Source organism: Vicia villosa, linkage group LG3, assembly GCF_029867415.1.
Source record: "Vicia villosa cultivar HV-30 ecotype Madison, WI linkage group LG3, Vvil1.0, whole genome shotgun sequence".
Classification (NCBI taxonomy): domain Eukaryota; kingdom Viridiplantae; phylum Streptophyta; class Magnoliopsida; order Fabales; family Fabaceae; genus Vicia; species Vicia villosa.
Genome location: NC_081182.1, coordinates 169,661,814 through 169,677,257, shown reverse-complemented (window position 1 = coordinate 169,677,257; position 15,444 = coordinate 169,661,814). Strand labels below are relative to the sequence as shown.

Sequence of the window (15,444 nt, the reverse complement as noted above, 5' to 3'; positions counted from 1 at the left end):
TATCCGATATAATTGAATGGTTATTAACAGGTTTAGTTATTAATGGTTGGTTATTTTCAAACAAGTGTTTTTTCTTATGAGGGGTATTTCTGCAATTAACTTTTATGTAAAGGTCACAAATGTAAACCCGATAATTCCAGGGCACATTCGTAATTAACTGCCAAAGTTTGTTGGATTCCAACCAAATGTCGTTTTTCTTCGATTCCTTGGAAAACATTTGGGCCAGCTCCGTTTGTGTTCACCACCACCTCTCCGCCGATCAATCTCCGGCGATCCCTCCGATCGATCTCCGGTATACCCTCTCAACATTTCATCTTTACGCATACATCTTCTTTAATAGTTATTTTCCGACATTCAATTTCTGCAATTATATATACAATTGAATTATACAGTAATTGAGATTGTTCGTTATTGTATTCAATCTGATTCGTTGAATTTGAAATTGAAAAGGTGGGTGAAGAGAAATCGGTAACGATGAGCGAGGTATTTGATGGGTACGAGCGTCAGTTCTGTGAGTTATCCGCAAATCTTTCGCGGCAGTGCACTACAGCTTCTGGTCTTGATGGAGGTAATGGATTCTCTTTGTTTGATGTTAATGATTTTGAGATTATGGTGATTGTGAAAGGAGAAATTATTAAGAAAAATCTTAAGATTAATGATTTGGATACAAGTATGGTCTTGAATAGAACATTATGGCGGGAGTTGATCCATGTAGTTGATTGTAGAGTTATTGGGATAAAGCTTGGTTGTTGTTGTTGTTGAAAACGGAAAACATGTTTTGAAACGAAATAACTGCTTAACCTCTTAAACAGTTTTCAAGCCGTTTGCTAGGTTGTGTAGAGTCAACTCTATTGCAAAATTGGTTCATTGAATGTTTTCCTAGAAAGGATAGTTGTAATTTTGGTTTGTTAGTTCCTGAAGATGTTGTTATGACATTGAAGTTTACCCTCAATTGTTCTTCATGGGTGTTTCTTTTTAAAGAGTGAAGTCTCTTCTCCATTCCTTACAATTAACTATAGAACCTGTTACTTAGAAAAGAAGAAAAAGAAATCAACTTTTAGTTTCTCACAGATAAACCAGGTTACATAGTCCTTCGATCAACAGTGTTCTTTGCTAAAATTATGTCCGTGAACTTGCTTGATTGAGATCTCACGCTTGGGAATGCAGGGCATGTGAAACTTTTACCTTCTATCGCCACTCGCTGCTTCATTTTTTAAGCTGTTGTCTGGCATATTGCAATTAGTGGATGTGATATTTTATTTGATCTTAAAATTTCTATTTTACTAGTTTCTACTGATGAAATTAAGAGTATTTTATGTGAAATATGAACACACATCTAAGGCTTGTTCTGGGTGAAATGCTAATTGAAGAGCATTTTCTTGTGATGATTTATTTATATTGAATTGTTTTCATTGAAGAGGCTTAACCTAAATTGTTAAGGTTGCTAGTTTTATTGTTCCCCTTTTCCATTCAAGTAAAGAATTATATTTTTCTTACTAATGATTTGCCAGTTACCATTTTGTGCTGTAGAACAGAAGAAGCAGAAACTTTCTGAAATAAAATCTGGATTGGAGGATGCTGATACGTTGGTATAATTGAACCTCTCTCCTTGTCCTACTCCCTATACCTGATATTTGACTCTAATAATTCCTGTTTGAAAATTTTCAGATTCGGAAAATGGACCTTGAGGCTAGGAGCTTGCAGCCAAGTACGAAGGCAACCCTTCTTGCCAAATTAAGGGAATATAAAACTGATTTGAACAATTTGAAAAATGAAGTTAAAAGAATCTCATCAACTAATGTCAATACGGCTTCTCGAGAAGAGTTGTTAGAGTTAGGAAGGGTTGATTCACTATCGGTATATCTCTTATCCATCCTTCCTCGGTATTAATAGCTGTCAATCTTAGTCTTTTTGAACTGTTAGTTTAGATTACTACTACTACTACTACTACTACTACGCATGTAAGAAGATGAAGATGCTAGTGGGAGCTCTGAGAACAGGATAGTGGTAAATTATAGTGCTAAAGGCATTTTTCTTAGTGGGGTTGGGTAGCTCAACTGATTTGGACTAAGGGTTAAGTTAAAAGAGTTAAAGGACAGAAGCTCAAACCTTGTAAAGGAGAAAAATATTAACATAAATAACAGCTAGTAAAAAAAGGCCTTTTCTTAGTGGAAGTCATGTGTCGTCAAACATTATCCTCCGAGCGAGTATGGTGCATTCATAAATGGACCGAAGTCTTTTATGTTCTTTCAAGGGCTAGGAGTGGAAGACATTGCCTGGTTTAGATGTTTTAAACTCAACATTGAATTCTTTTGACATTCGAATTTCACTTGTGTATCTCAATACATGCTTTTCATGTACAGCAACCTTTTAGCCTCTCTTCTCTACGTATTCTCATTGCTACTTATGAATGCTAGAACAGGTATCAAATGATCAAAAAGGAAGACTTTTAATGACTACTGAGAGATTAAATCAATCCACTGATAGAATAACAAACAGCAGAAAAACATTGCTGGAGACAGAGGAGCTCGGTGTCTCTATTCTCCAAGATTTGCATCAACAACGGCAATCTCTACTCCATGCCCATACATCAGTAAGTTCTAGCATTCTACCGCCTGGATTTCCATTTTGTAATATATTGGCCCCCTTTTTATCCAAATGATTTAGCTTTTGATTCTCAAGGTCAAGAGGTAGATGCACCTATATAAAGGCACTTCACTATTTAAAACTGTTTTCCCTGTGCATTTCCAAATGAGCTGATTTTTTTCCTCATCCAGCTCCATGGAGTGGATGATAACATTAGCAAGAGCAAGAAGATTTTGGCTGCCATGTCAAAAAGGATGAGCAGGAACAAATGGATCGTCGGCTCCTTGATGGCAGCTCTGGTCCTTGCAATCATATTAATTCTATATTTTAAGCTTACACATTAGCCTGCTAACTTTGATTGCTATATAGGTGTATCTCAGATTTTAAGTGTTTGCTGCTCATCAATGTGACAGTGTTTCAAAAAAGTTATAGTTTTTTATGCTTCATTGCTCAATTAATTTTATGGTACTTTGAACTAGATTTGTAAAGAACAGCTGAAAAATCGGCTGTATGCCAAAAAAAAAAATTGGCAAATTAAACAATGGAACATTTCATTTAGACTTGGAGCTAATTTGTTGTGCCTGAACAATTCACTTTTAATTAAACAACTGAATTCAGCTACTCAATTTTTATTTAAATATTGTTGTTTATAGTTTAGAGAACAATTTTTTCTACATCAATAATTGCAACAAAAAATTATAAAACTAATATAAATTTTAATATTTAAATTCATCAAAATTAAACCATAAATTCCAGCTGCCTAACTTGGACATTCTGAATTAGTTTAAAACAAGTACAGGGAAAAGGTTGACAATTTCTCTGAACATTCTATATTATTCCTTTGAACTTTGAAGTGTACAAAATAGTGGCCAGCCAACATTAGATTTTACTCTAGTGTTAAAAATAGTGTCCTGCAATCCCCCCATATGAAAGTAAGTGATGACCAATTAATGCCACTGCATAAACTTTCCATTGAAGTAAGTAATCTAGGCATATCCTTGACAGGACAATACATGAATTGATTGGTCCTTCATCATTTGGATGCGCAAACTTTCCGTTGAAGCAATTAATATAGGCAGATCCTTGACAGGATAATACATGAATTGATTGGTCCTTCATCATTTGGATGAAATAGCAAATTATTGAGGTATTCAAGCATCTCTGGGAGAGTCTTTAGCTCCCTGTTCATCTTCATCTTCTTGACCATCTTCATTAAATTCAATGGAAGGAGGCTGTCCATTAAGAGCCACATTAGCACCATTCAACTTTCTGACAAACTGCCCCCTCACACCAGGCCGACTTTCAGCAAGTTGTTTTCGATTGACATACCTAATTTTCTTATCAAAGCAGCGCTCTTTCCTTTTCTGCCTGAATTTAATCAACGCTGCTTCTCTCCTATCAACTTTACTTAAATTTGCTTCGGATGGATTTAAACCTCCAAAGGTTGGCCATGAATTAGGTGTAGGAATCTGACCAGGTTGTGAGCACATACTCATCGGGTAATACGGATAAGACATCATTGCAGTGGCATGAGGACCGCCTTGTGGAACATGGTTGTACTGGGCAATCATAGATGTCGCAGCATGATTCTGCAGGTCATTGGTTTGATGTATTTGTGCTGACGAATGCATCATAACATGATTAACAACTCCCGGCATATAATATGGATAAGCATGTTGTGCGGCCATGTTTGACATTTCAAGCTCGGAACAAGATGTTCCATTTCTTGGATGTTTCGGACGGTTGTGATTCAAATTTTCTTCTCTATAACCGTTTTGATGTGAAGCTTCCTTAGATGAAGGTGGAGTACAAGATCTCTCAATAGATAAGGAATCAGGTATACTATTGCTGCTGGGGAAGTCATCTTGCGATTGACTTTCACACGTCTCTCCATTTTTACATATTTCGAGGTCATTAACCCCTTGTTGAGCAAATGTTTGATGCATAACTTCCATCTGCACATGTGCAGCAGAATTGTTGTCAACATGAATGATCCCTTCAATGTTTCTCTTTATCATTGATGCTTTAACATATGTGAAGAAGGCTGATGACTCCCCAACCCCGATCCTTAGTTCACTCTTTTTTGGACCAGATGAAAAATGTTCTACAAAATTACTAGCATCTTCAGAGAGAGAAAACGACAAAATGTAAACGGCATGAACAGAAAATACCACAAGTAGTTGCGCAAACTACCACAAGTAATGATTCAGTTACATGAACAAATATACACTTACAAACAAAATTACCTAAAAGGAGGGGGAAACATGAGAAAACCAAATTAAATCATTATTTAATTCATTTTATGGAATTAAATTAGCCACAATGGCTTGTTCTAACTTCTAACAATATTCTTGAAGTAGTTAGCCATTACACTACAACTTCAATGCTAATGCAAAAATAATAATTATATGAAAGACGGATAAAAGAAGAGAAACACACCTGTCCTCTGATCATTTATTCCATGAGCATCAGGCTGACTTTCAGAAGCATGGTCATCTGGGGGTTCCTCAACATCAGCGGCATTAGCAATAGTAGACTGATAAGGTAAAATATATACATTGAAATAGCTACATATGAAAGCATCTCTGACATGAAATAATAAGCAGCTATATAATAATATCTGCTCCCATTAGGCAGTAGCTGGTTGAATAAAAAGAAATTAGAGTAATTAATTCTAAATCACCGCACACCCATTTTTTTATAAACACAATACTTACATCTGTTTCTAGTTTTTACACAATTGGATTACCTATGATTCTATCCATGGACGCTGTTAGAGTTTCAGAATTCTATGAACTTCATAATTGTTGAGAGAGATCTCAACTAAATATTTTCTGTCTTTCTGCCTGTATTCAGTGTGGTCGTTCTATAAAAAGAAATTATTCTTGACATCAAAATTTTGATGTCAAGCACAGTGTCGTTTGGTTTTCGTGTGGAATTTTTGAAATATTAAAGAAAATAAAAAGTAAAAGATAGATAGGGATAAACATATACGGCGTCGCATAGACGCATGCAATGTCTGTATTTATTCGATGTTCCAAATAAAACAACTGTTATTTAAATACTAATTTACTATTTTTTAACGCTTACCTCATGCTCTTGTTGGGATGACATTCCTGTCTCTGGAAGGGTGCTTCTTTTGGACCTATCATCGGTGTCATCTGAGAACAAGGTGGTACTATTTGTATTGGCATCACTAGGCTCTGATGCTACCAGATCAAAGTCATAATTTAACATGTTCTTCTCTGCAAGTCCAAGCTGCCAGCATAAATATAAAAACGATTTCAATTTGATATTGGGTAGGTCTATGCATTAATGGAAAATCCAGAGAAAAATGCTGTGTGTATGTAGACATGAAAAGTCCATACAAAAATCTCTTGTCAAGGATGCTTATCTCTTTCAAATATCAAACTTTTACATTGCAACAAAATCATATCACATAATCCAATACAAAATAAAACTCCTAAGTACGATTGACGTCAGTTTAATTTGAATAGACAAAGTTTAGAATTTGGTTTTCACCATACACTGTTACACATATGAGGGAGGTATCATGATCTTTGACTTGAACATATTAAACATCTCCTATCACTCCATACAAGATTAGCCAAATGGTTGTGATAAGTAAAGAAAGCATATGAGAACTGACTGGCCTAGCCCAATCATAAATCCAGAAATTTGTAGGTATGCAGGTAGATCAAACTCAAAACCTACCACAGAAACTCTCAGAATGCTGACCATATTTTTTACTCATTTAAATATCATATACACGTAAACAAGGAGCTTTTAAATGTAATTCAAACTCTAGTTCAAATTTTGACAATCTAAGAAAATTTGTATTTTGTCTTCTGATTTTGTTTTACTATTAATTACAAAATACCAACTCAATTTCCTGTTTTCGAAGATTTGTACAGGAAACAGTGAAAACAATTAAGAAGCACTAGATATAGAAAAACAGAGTGCAACAAGGTAAACATTTCTTTAATTAGAAACTAAATACAAGAAACAAGAAAAATGAAAACGAAAATGAAAATGGAAAGGGCGCATTTAATTTTCAAAATACAATGGTTTTGATGGGGAAAGCTGACCACGCAAAACAGAGGTGTAAATCCACATAGGTTTAGTATTCAGCATCCATTTCATATTGCTCAAAGTTTATAGTAAGTTGGTGGGAAACTAATAATAGGATGAACGAACCATAAAAATTATGAAGATCAATAAATATGAAGTTGAAGTGTTGAACAATACAAACCATGCGTCTCCTTCTCCACATGTGCGTCCACAAATTTAATAGCTCGTTTGTGCGCAAGGGCTTTACTAGATAGTCTGCTGCTCCAAGTTTCAAGCACTTAACAACAACAGATACCTCATCTTGTGCAGACATCACTTATCAAAACAAAATATTCAAAACAAGATAAGGCGCAGAACATATAATTTGCTTATATTCAAGGGTTATACTGGATTGTCAGAACAAAGTAAATAACCAAATTTTACTTATGACAGGAATTCTGCGCAATTCTTTATCTCGTGCTATGTACTTCAACATCTTCATACCCTTCTTCTTCGGAAGGCCAACTTCAGCTAATATGAGATCTATATTTTCACTCTCTGCATTCAGTGCATCAATTACCTGTCTTGCTGACTTCACTGAAATAACTGTCAAGCAAGAAAAATCAACAGTTTTAGAAATAATGATAATTTGCACAAGTCAACTGCTTCATACTAGATTCATACATACATACCCTGATAACAACATCTCAAGAGAAGTGTAACAACCTCTTGAGAGGTATTTGAATCGGTATCACAAAGCAAAATCCTTACTTTACTTCTATCAACAAAACCATCACCAATCTTATTACCATTATTCACACCACTTGTTTCTTTATTCAAATCAAGCCCCTTTCTCTCCATACTAAAAAAAAAAAAAATCAAAACAAAGACTCTTCACCTTGCCAAAACCTCACTCTGCAAAACCATTGATTCAATCTATAAAATTAAGAACTCAAGCTTCTCCAAAGTTGACCAGAACGACGGAGATCAAACGGCGTCGTATCGATGGCGCGTGCTAGCAGAACTTGGTAAAAATATATATTATAAAAATTGAAATTCGATGATTTCGAAAATCTGAAGCATTGTTGCAACTTGAGGTTTGATTTTAGCGTGAGAAAAGAGAAGGGATGTAGAAATTTGATGGGAAGAAGAGGTTAATCGGGAAATGGTGGTGGTGACTAAAATACGCGGGAGGGGAGTGCGCTGTGCGCACATGGAGTGCGGTAGGAGAAAGAAGGGACGTGGAAAAAAGAGAGAAAAAGTGCAATAAAAAAAGGGAGGGGGGATGGGTGTTAGGATAGTTGGGTAGCGATAGAGGAGAAGACACGTCATTTATAGATCTTTTCTTCACTCAATTCTAGTGTAATTGTGGGATCCGGATTCTCTAACTTTCTAGCGGGAAAGTTAGAGTGACTTTCCCCTGTTTTCCACCGCTTGATAAATTGGATTGCTAAGATGTTTCCACGTTGCTAATTTTTTTAACAAACAAAATAAAAATAAAAAATGGAAAGATGACCCATGCATAACCCAGAAAATATGCAATCTTAATAATCTTGTTGCCTCCATTGAAGCCATACCTTATCAAATCTGGATCTGAAATTCTCTAACCCATGTTACCTTGTCACCTCCATTGAAGACATGCCTTGTCAATTGAAGATGAGGAAGTTTTCTTGAACTGTGAGAGAAAAGGAGATACTAAAGGTGAAACATAGAAGAGAAAGATTTGAACTCTAAGAGAAAAAGGAAGACTAAAGGTGAAACATAGAAGAGAAAGAAGTGGAAATAGAAAAAAAAAATCTGTTTTTTTTAATTTAATTTGTGTCTCATTTGCTTTTGGTCATGTAAGCAATGTGACTGTATTGTTGTTGTTTTTTTAGTTTTATATGAAATTTTAATTGATTTTATTCTCACTTGTATTCTGTAAATTTTGTTTTCATAGGATTCAAATGTAAATTTTGTTTTGCATAATTTTTTTCTTGACGATGGTTGATGGCAGGGGAAGAGACGATAAACAGTAGATGCACGACGACAACGACGATGGTTGATGGCAGTGGTAACATCCATAAACTCATGGCTAATGGGAATGATAATAATGAGCTGCAAGAAGACAACAATATTCAGGATAAATGTAGAAACAATTTGCAATGATTTTTCTCCAGAAATATGCAATGAGTTTTGTTGCCATTTTTCTAGATGTTGTTTTAATTTTTTTTGTTAAACGATTTGGCTACATGGCAGCATTTTAGTGGTACGATTCATCATATGGTGGAGAGTGAGTGAAAGTCCCTCTAACTTTCTACCCGCTAGAAAGTTAGAGAATCCGGATCCGTAATTGTGGGGTATATGTCTAAAATATCCCCTCACTTATGGCAAGTATGGACTTTCATTAATATGCCGAGAATGTTTGATTTTTGAGTAAATAATAGGTAATCTACTATATCTACCCAATATTATTAAATTGAGCATACTACCTAAAATAACCTTCTTCCAAAAATACATTAACCTGCCAAAAGGGTGTTTCGGTATTTAACAAATTGAATTTTATCTGTGGCCATGTGTGTTTCTCTTATTCGTCCATTCACTTGAAATTGTACTTTCTCTCCTTGCCTACTTTACTTTGTCTGCAGCTTCTCACACTTTTCCTTTCTTTCTCACACTTCAATTCTGTTTCCTCTCAGAGCTCCTCCCTTTCTATCGTTTTTTCTCCCTTTCTTTTAGAGTTCTCTGTCGGCGCCGGTGAAGAAACCACCGTAAGGTAAGCGTTTCTTACTTTTATTTTTTTAAACCATGAGCTGTTAGTTGTTTATCTCCCTTTTCGTGCTTCACACTACCGTCAACATTGAAGTTGTTTGAATGTTTTTTCGTGCTTCCGATTAAGTTTCATTCAGAATGTTTTAGAGCTCTATGAGAAAGTAATGGTTTCGTGCTTCCTATTCAGTTTCATTCAGATTGTTTTTTCTTTGGCCTGACAAGTTATGCTTGCGTTTTACCACAGGAACAATGTCAAGGGCTCCCATTCTGATAAACGATCTGGTCAAGGGGAACCAAGTATGGAAAATACTGATTAGGGTTGTTGATCTTTGGGTTGTTAATGAGAAAAATGGCCATCAACACCTTGAGATGGTCATTCAAGATGTAAAGGTATCATTTTTCCTAAGATTCAGAAGTGTTTGTTTGTGCTTTTTTAATTTACCACTGTTTTCTTTCTGTCATAACATCTATTCTTTATGTTCATAGTTTTCAAAAAACCTTACATTCTTCTGTGTATATGGTAGACTGACCATTATTAAACAACTGTGTATATGGTAGACTGACCATTATTAAACAATGCTCTTCGCAGGCTGATAAGATTCATGTCACAAGTTGGAACAGAGATTTCAAAGATTGGTTTGAACAAGTGAAGGAGCATGAGACTTATATTATGTATAACGGAGAGCCCGTGGACAACGAAGGTCCTTTAAAAGTCTGTTCCCACCCACTCAAGCTCGTCCTCAACGGAGGGACTACGATGATGAAGGCGGCGTTACCCGACATACCAACCCACAAGTTCATTTTTCATCCTATTGATAACTTTCTCAAAGGGAACTACAAGCATGACATCTTATATGGTGAGCTAAGACTATTTTATTTTGCAAAATGGTTTCCTTATTTGAATCTACTTATGTTAGGTCACATATCCATGAATGCAAATGTTTCTAATGTTGCTTTACTTGCTTCATACATTTTAGATGTTATAGGGGTGTTGCAAGATGTTGTTAAGACACAAATGGGCGGTGGTGGTAGGAAATCTTGCGTCAATATTACCTTGCGAGATGTCGAAGGGAATGTTATCGAGGTGGCATTATGGGAAACTTACGGCAAGCAATTCATGAACTACACTACCCCGAACAACACTTCTGGGCCTACAATTATCGTTTTGACCCATGCCTGGTGCAAGCCAAATTCAGGTTTCAATTAGTTAACAATGCTTCTTATTTGATGTTTAGATTTATCTACTCTAATGTTTACATCACTATTCCATGTTTCATGTTACACTGTCTTCCTTACAAACCTTTGCCTTGCATTATAGTTTCCGGTCTTCCGTCTCTTTCGAATGCATGGAACGGCTCTAGACTTCTCATTAACTTGGACCATCCACAAGTGGAAGATTTCAAAGCTAGGTAATGTATCCACTTGTCTTCAAAAATCCTTCAATTAATGTGTTTCAATTCGATAAAATATTTTATGAAAATCATGTTGTTTTCAGTTTTGGAACTACTGATTTATCCGGTATACCTGCCCTTTCCCAATCATTAACATGCGATTCTTCCATTCAATCTGGAAACAATTTCTGGACTAACTTGAGTGAGGTCAGGAGTATCCATGCAATCGCTGCACTAGCAAAGGTTTGACTGAATTTACATACTTTATGTTCTGAAAATATTCTTATTCTTTATCACGCCATTAACATTTTAATTCTGTTTTCCATTATCTTCGATGCAAAAGGATTCTTTCGCAACGACTATTGGCACTACCGTTGGTTTCAAAGCTTCCAAGAACGGATGGTATTTTGAGTCTTATGCTGGGTCATCTGGAAATACAAAGACTGAACCTGTTATGAAGTGAGCACTTTTTCTTGCCCTTCTACCTAATTTCATATCTTACTAAAATATCTATCAATGACCTTAAACCCACTTATTCATGGTAGGTTCAAAGTTGAGGTTGAAGTTGTCTATGGTGACCACAGTGGAACATTTGTTTTTTGGGATAAGGATTGTATTCCTTATACGAAAATGACTGCTAGGGAATTAAGAGAGGTTATGAAAGAGGTGAGATTTGTCATTGGCATTTTGCTTTTATTGCATTATGCCGGTTTCTTGCTTATTAATCCTAAACTAATTTCGTTTTGGTTCATAGGCAGGAGAAGACAATCCTAAAATTTGGCCTGCTCATCTAGATGTTTTGTTGAATAAAGAATTTGTGTTCCGTGTCAAGTATCAACAACAGTACCGACAATTTTCTATCGTTAAAATACTTAACGAGGAGGGCCTTTATGCCAAGTTTGACAAATACCTCACCCCAGATGAGGTGATTCATATGTTTCATGCTTCTTTTAGAACTTCCATATGAAGTTACAGTACTCCAACTTTTGATTTACATTAATATCAAATTGGTTGTTTTCTGTTACAGACCATGCCACTTCAGAACACTCTTGAAACATCCACCATTGCTCCTATACTTATTCCAAACCAAGTTAGTTCATGGATCTTTACTTTTATCTATTGTAAAAAATAGTCTAATGTTAACAGAAACAAATGATTAACTGATTTCTATGTCTCATTTGTAGCTCACACAGTCTTCGGAGCAATCAATCTGTGCTGAGCCATACTCGGCTGCTAACCCGAATTCGAGCCCAGAGGCAAGCTCCAACAGTACTCCAGCCAAGAGGGGATCAGAGTCAACCTCGGTTAATGATATCATCCAGGCTGAAGAGATCACTCCCAAACAATCCGCCACTAAGCCCAAGACTGGAAGGAAGCTTAAGCATTTGAAGAAAGAATAATTTGGTGGGTTTATTTCAACAATTTATCTCTTTTTTGTTGCTGAATCTAGCATTTTGGAAGTGTAACGATATATTCCACTAACTGACATAATTTCTGAACTACTCTCATTAGTAGTTATCTCTGCCATGACTTTGTAGTATTATAACTCCTTTATGGCATATTCACCATGTTTTGTAATCGTTCTGATATTATAACTATCTAATTTATGATCAATTCGTGTTATCAGCTTATGAATACTTACTTATATAATATTCAAAAAGGCTGAGTTGCAAATGAAGCAAACATCCTGCAACTCAGACAAATAATTTACATCTTCCCTAATACCATTGCTGATAACTACATGTTCCTAATTTGAGGAACTATAATTTACATGTTCCCTATTCACATTCTCCCTAATTACCTACCAGAAAAAACATGTTCCCATTACCTACCAGAAAAAACATGTTGGAGTGCATAGAATATGTAGCTATTAGACAGAGTAATGCAGCCAAACTAATTACATGTTCCCTAATTAATCTGTAGCTATTAGACAGAGTAATGCAACCAAACTTAGTTATCAAGAATATGTATTGGCAGTTGTTATGACTTCAATAGATTAGCTTTCTAAAAATTCAGTAGATTCCACATAACACTTGAGTTTAATAAAGCTAATGAAAGCAATTTCAATGTTTTGATATCAAAGTAATAAAAATAAGCAATTTGTTGAAGAATTTATGTGAGCTACAATGTTGAATTATTTAGACAGAGGTGCTACAAGATTGAAGTTGCTTTCATTAGATTTAATCTTGCCCTGCTTTTTCCTTTATTATGTTATACTACAAACAAGCCGATTGAGATTTATTTTTCTTTCTGACTATGATAAATGGCTGCTCATCCTTTGTGGAATAACCATTTGAACACCCTTTTCATTGTTAAAACGGTTAGTGAATCAAGGTTGAGCTTTGTCCAAGAGCACATGCCCTGCCATTACTAATCTGCAGCTATGTATTTCATAGGGTTAACTTGCTGATGTATTTTTCAAAGGGCAAAGCAGTACACTGTTCTAAACTATTGCATATAACACTTGAGTTTAATAATTTCCATTTGTAATATATTGATAACTACCAAAATTAATTTTCAATGTTTTTATATCAAAGTAATAATAATATTATAACTGTGACAAAATATTATACATTATCACTAATTAAATGTTCCCTTATTAAGCTGGTGGATATTAGACACACTTATGCTTCCTCACTTAGACTATAACACTCAATTTTGTAGTCTGAGCTGAACCATCGACTTTTCCTACTACTGAGCTGAAACTTAGAGCAGTAGGCACCATTTTAAAATCACATTAAAATGTGGTCACAATACATGTTCTTTAGATGATACCTAATGATGGCCATTTGGATGCAAGAGTTTTAAATAAAAAGCAAAGGTGTCATGACTGTATGTTCAAAGATAAACTCTGTGCTAAAGATCTTTTACCTATTGTAAACATGATTTCTGCATTTTCCAAAACAGCCCTATCACTTTTTCATTTATCCACTGTATAATGCACAGCTCCCTTTTTCAGCATTGCACATTGGACCATGCTAATTAGTCTCTAAAACTGTCCTTATCTGCGCAGGTACAGCAGGTAGATTGGTACACATTCCATCATTTTGGGAAATACTAGAGAAAAGAGTCACTTCTACCTTAAATGCTTTGTACTCCTTGACACGGTAAGTCAAACATTGTACATAGGTTCTGTTTTTTTTTATGACATCCCTTTCATAAAAACATTAATTTCTGATGTGCCCATTCAAAAGTAATTTCGGCTGTAGTTGTAATTGTTTTGGAAAGTTTCAAATCCATGCCAGGCACTGCTGCACACTTGCAGCATGTAATGATGTCCTATCTCTAGCTGGGACTGCATACATTTAGCTGTTGTAACCGAGTAGTTTTGCCATTACAATTTTTATGATCCATTTTCATATTAATAATCCTAACTACAATTTATAGTTCCCAAATATTTACCATGTCCTTGGCAGATTAAGATTTACCTATTGTCACGCTTTGTTTAAAAATTGGAAATCTAATTTTACTCTTAAGAAATAAAATTTAATAGGTTTTAATATTATATTCATTGGACAAACAAATTTTACCTACCTTGACAAAACTTTTTCCAGTTAAACCTTTCCTGTGATTTTGTGTTGGCATTGACAACATCTTTCATATTTGTTAACATCTATTTCGTATGCAACAGTCTTGCAATCTCATTGATCCTATTAAGCAAGGTCGATACATCAGATTGGAATAACTTCATCAGGTGCAAATCTAAGCCTGCCTACCCTATTAATGTATGTATGCTTCTGTAATAATGTGCCTTGAATTTTCATGAAACCTACTAAACTTACCATTGCTTATCATCTTTTTGCCTTCCTGCGAAATTGGTATGCCAGAATATGCCTTAATACAGTCAAGATATATTTTTAGGGATTAAACTGAATATAATGGTGTAATATGAACTTATGTACCATGACAGTCAAGATATATTTTTAGGGATTAAACTGAATATAATGGTGTAATATGAACTTATGTACCATGACAGAATATTCCTTAATCTTATATATGAATGCTAAAAAAAGGACTAGATAGTTTAACATTTTCAAATTAGGCATGTATAGATATTCAGCAAAGAATATCCTATCAGTGCTTAACTCAATAGTCAATGCCATCTATTAGAAAAAACCTCATGGCCACTGTGTTCTATACTCAGCAAGAATATTTAAGGGACATCTAAAATATGTTGAATTTGGCCAACCTTGCGTAGTACTTCTACAAAACAGTTACTGCTAAAAATATTTATAGGAGTCCTTCCCTTATTTATCACTGTGATCAATATGCAGCAACAATCATGTATGCAAAAATATTAGAAAAAACAGTATTACCTTCCCTTATTGAACACATAGCTTCCCTTATTTATCATGTGAAGGAGCATGAGACTCAAATATCTCAATGATCAATTATTTATTCTGATTCGGAAAAGCCAAAATTTGTTGAATATGGCTGAACTGTACTTCTCTCTATATAATGGCAAACATCGTTTAATTCTTATAGATAGCACGTATTGGTATCTCTTTATACGAGCTGATGTTTGTTGAAGCATTTAATGTATGACACATCTACCTCATTAAGAGCATTAACTAATATATCAACCGTTTTCTAATTGAAACCTGTCATATAGATGTTTTGTTTTTTATCTACCCTTGAAAATTTAATGCTATCTCTTATTTACTTT

The 15,444-nt window shown here is 35.0% G+C and overlaps 3 protein-coding genes across 4 annotated transcripts; 2 read left to right on the top strand and 1 right to left on the bottom strand.

Moving 5' to 3' along the window:
• Nucleotides 1-141: 141 nt before the first annotated feature.
• Nucleotides 142-3,032, top strand: LOC131662580 (vesicle transport v-SNARE 11-like). 2 transcript variants are annotated; one of them, XM_058932393.1, is made up of 6 exons: nucleotides 142-292; nucleotides 451-568; nucleotides 1,531-1,589; nucleotides 1,669-1,857; nucleotides 2,423-2,593; nucleotides 2,778-3,032. In XM_058932393.1, the coding sequence occupies exons 2-6, from the start codon at nucleotides 475-477 to the stop codon at nucleotides 2,928-2,930; spliced, it is 666 nt and encodes a 221-aa protein (XP_058788376.1). In that variant the 5' UTR covers nucleotides 142-292; nucleotides 451-474; the 3' UTR covers nucleotides 2,931-3,032. The 2 variants fall into 2 exon arrangements, with proteins under 2 accessions (XP_058788376.1, XP_058788377.1); XM_058932394.1 differs by lacking the exon at nucleotides 142-292 and having other exon boundaries at nucleotides 486-568; nucleotides 1,531-1,585.
• A 130-nt stretch (nucleotides 3,033-3,162) lies between these two features.
• On the bottom strand, nucleotides 3,163-7,945 carry LOC131662579 (two-component response regulator-like APRR1). The gene is made up of 6 exons (XM_058932392.1): nucleotides 7,329-7,945; nucleotides 7,081-7,242; nucleotides 6,839-6,972; nucleotides 5,677-5,844; nucleotides 5,026-5,122; nucleotides 3,163-4,690 (listed from the first exon to the last, which is right to left on the bottom strand). The coding sequence occupies exons 1-6, from the start codon at nucleotides 7,495-7,497 to the stop codon at nucleotides 3,738-3,740; spliced, it is 1,683 nt and encodes a 560-aa protein (XP_058788375.1). The 5' UTR covers nucleotides 7,498-7,945; the 3' UTR covers nucleotides 3,163-3,737.
• A 728-nt stretch (nucleotides 7,946-8,673) lies between these two features.
• Nucleotides 8,674-12,178, top strand: LOC131659358 (uncharacterized). The gene is made up of 11 exons (XM_058928564.1): nucleotides 8,674-8,764; nucleotides 9,575-9,777; nucleotides 9,977-10,244; nucleotides 10,365-10,583; nucleotides 10,706-10,796; nucleotides 10,883-11,021; nucleotides 11,122-11,237; nucleotides 11,324-11,444; nucleotides 11,533-11,703; nucleotides 11,806-11,868; nucleotides 11,963-12,178. Exons 1-11 carry the CDS (start codon nucleotides 8,674-8,676, stop codon nucleotides 12,176-12,178), a joined length of 1,698 nt encoding a protein of 565 aa, XP_058784547.1.
• Nucleotides 12,179-15,444: the final 3,266 nt, after the last annotated feature.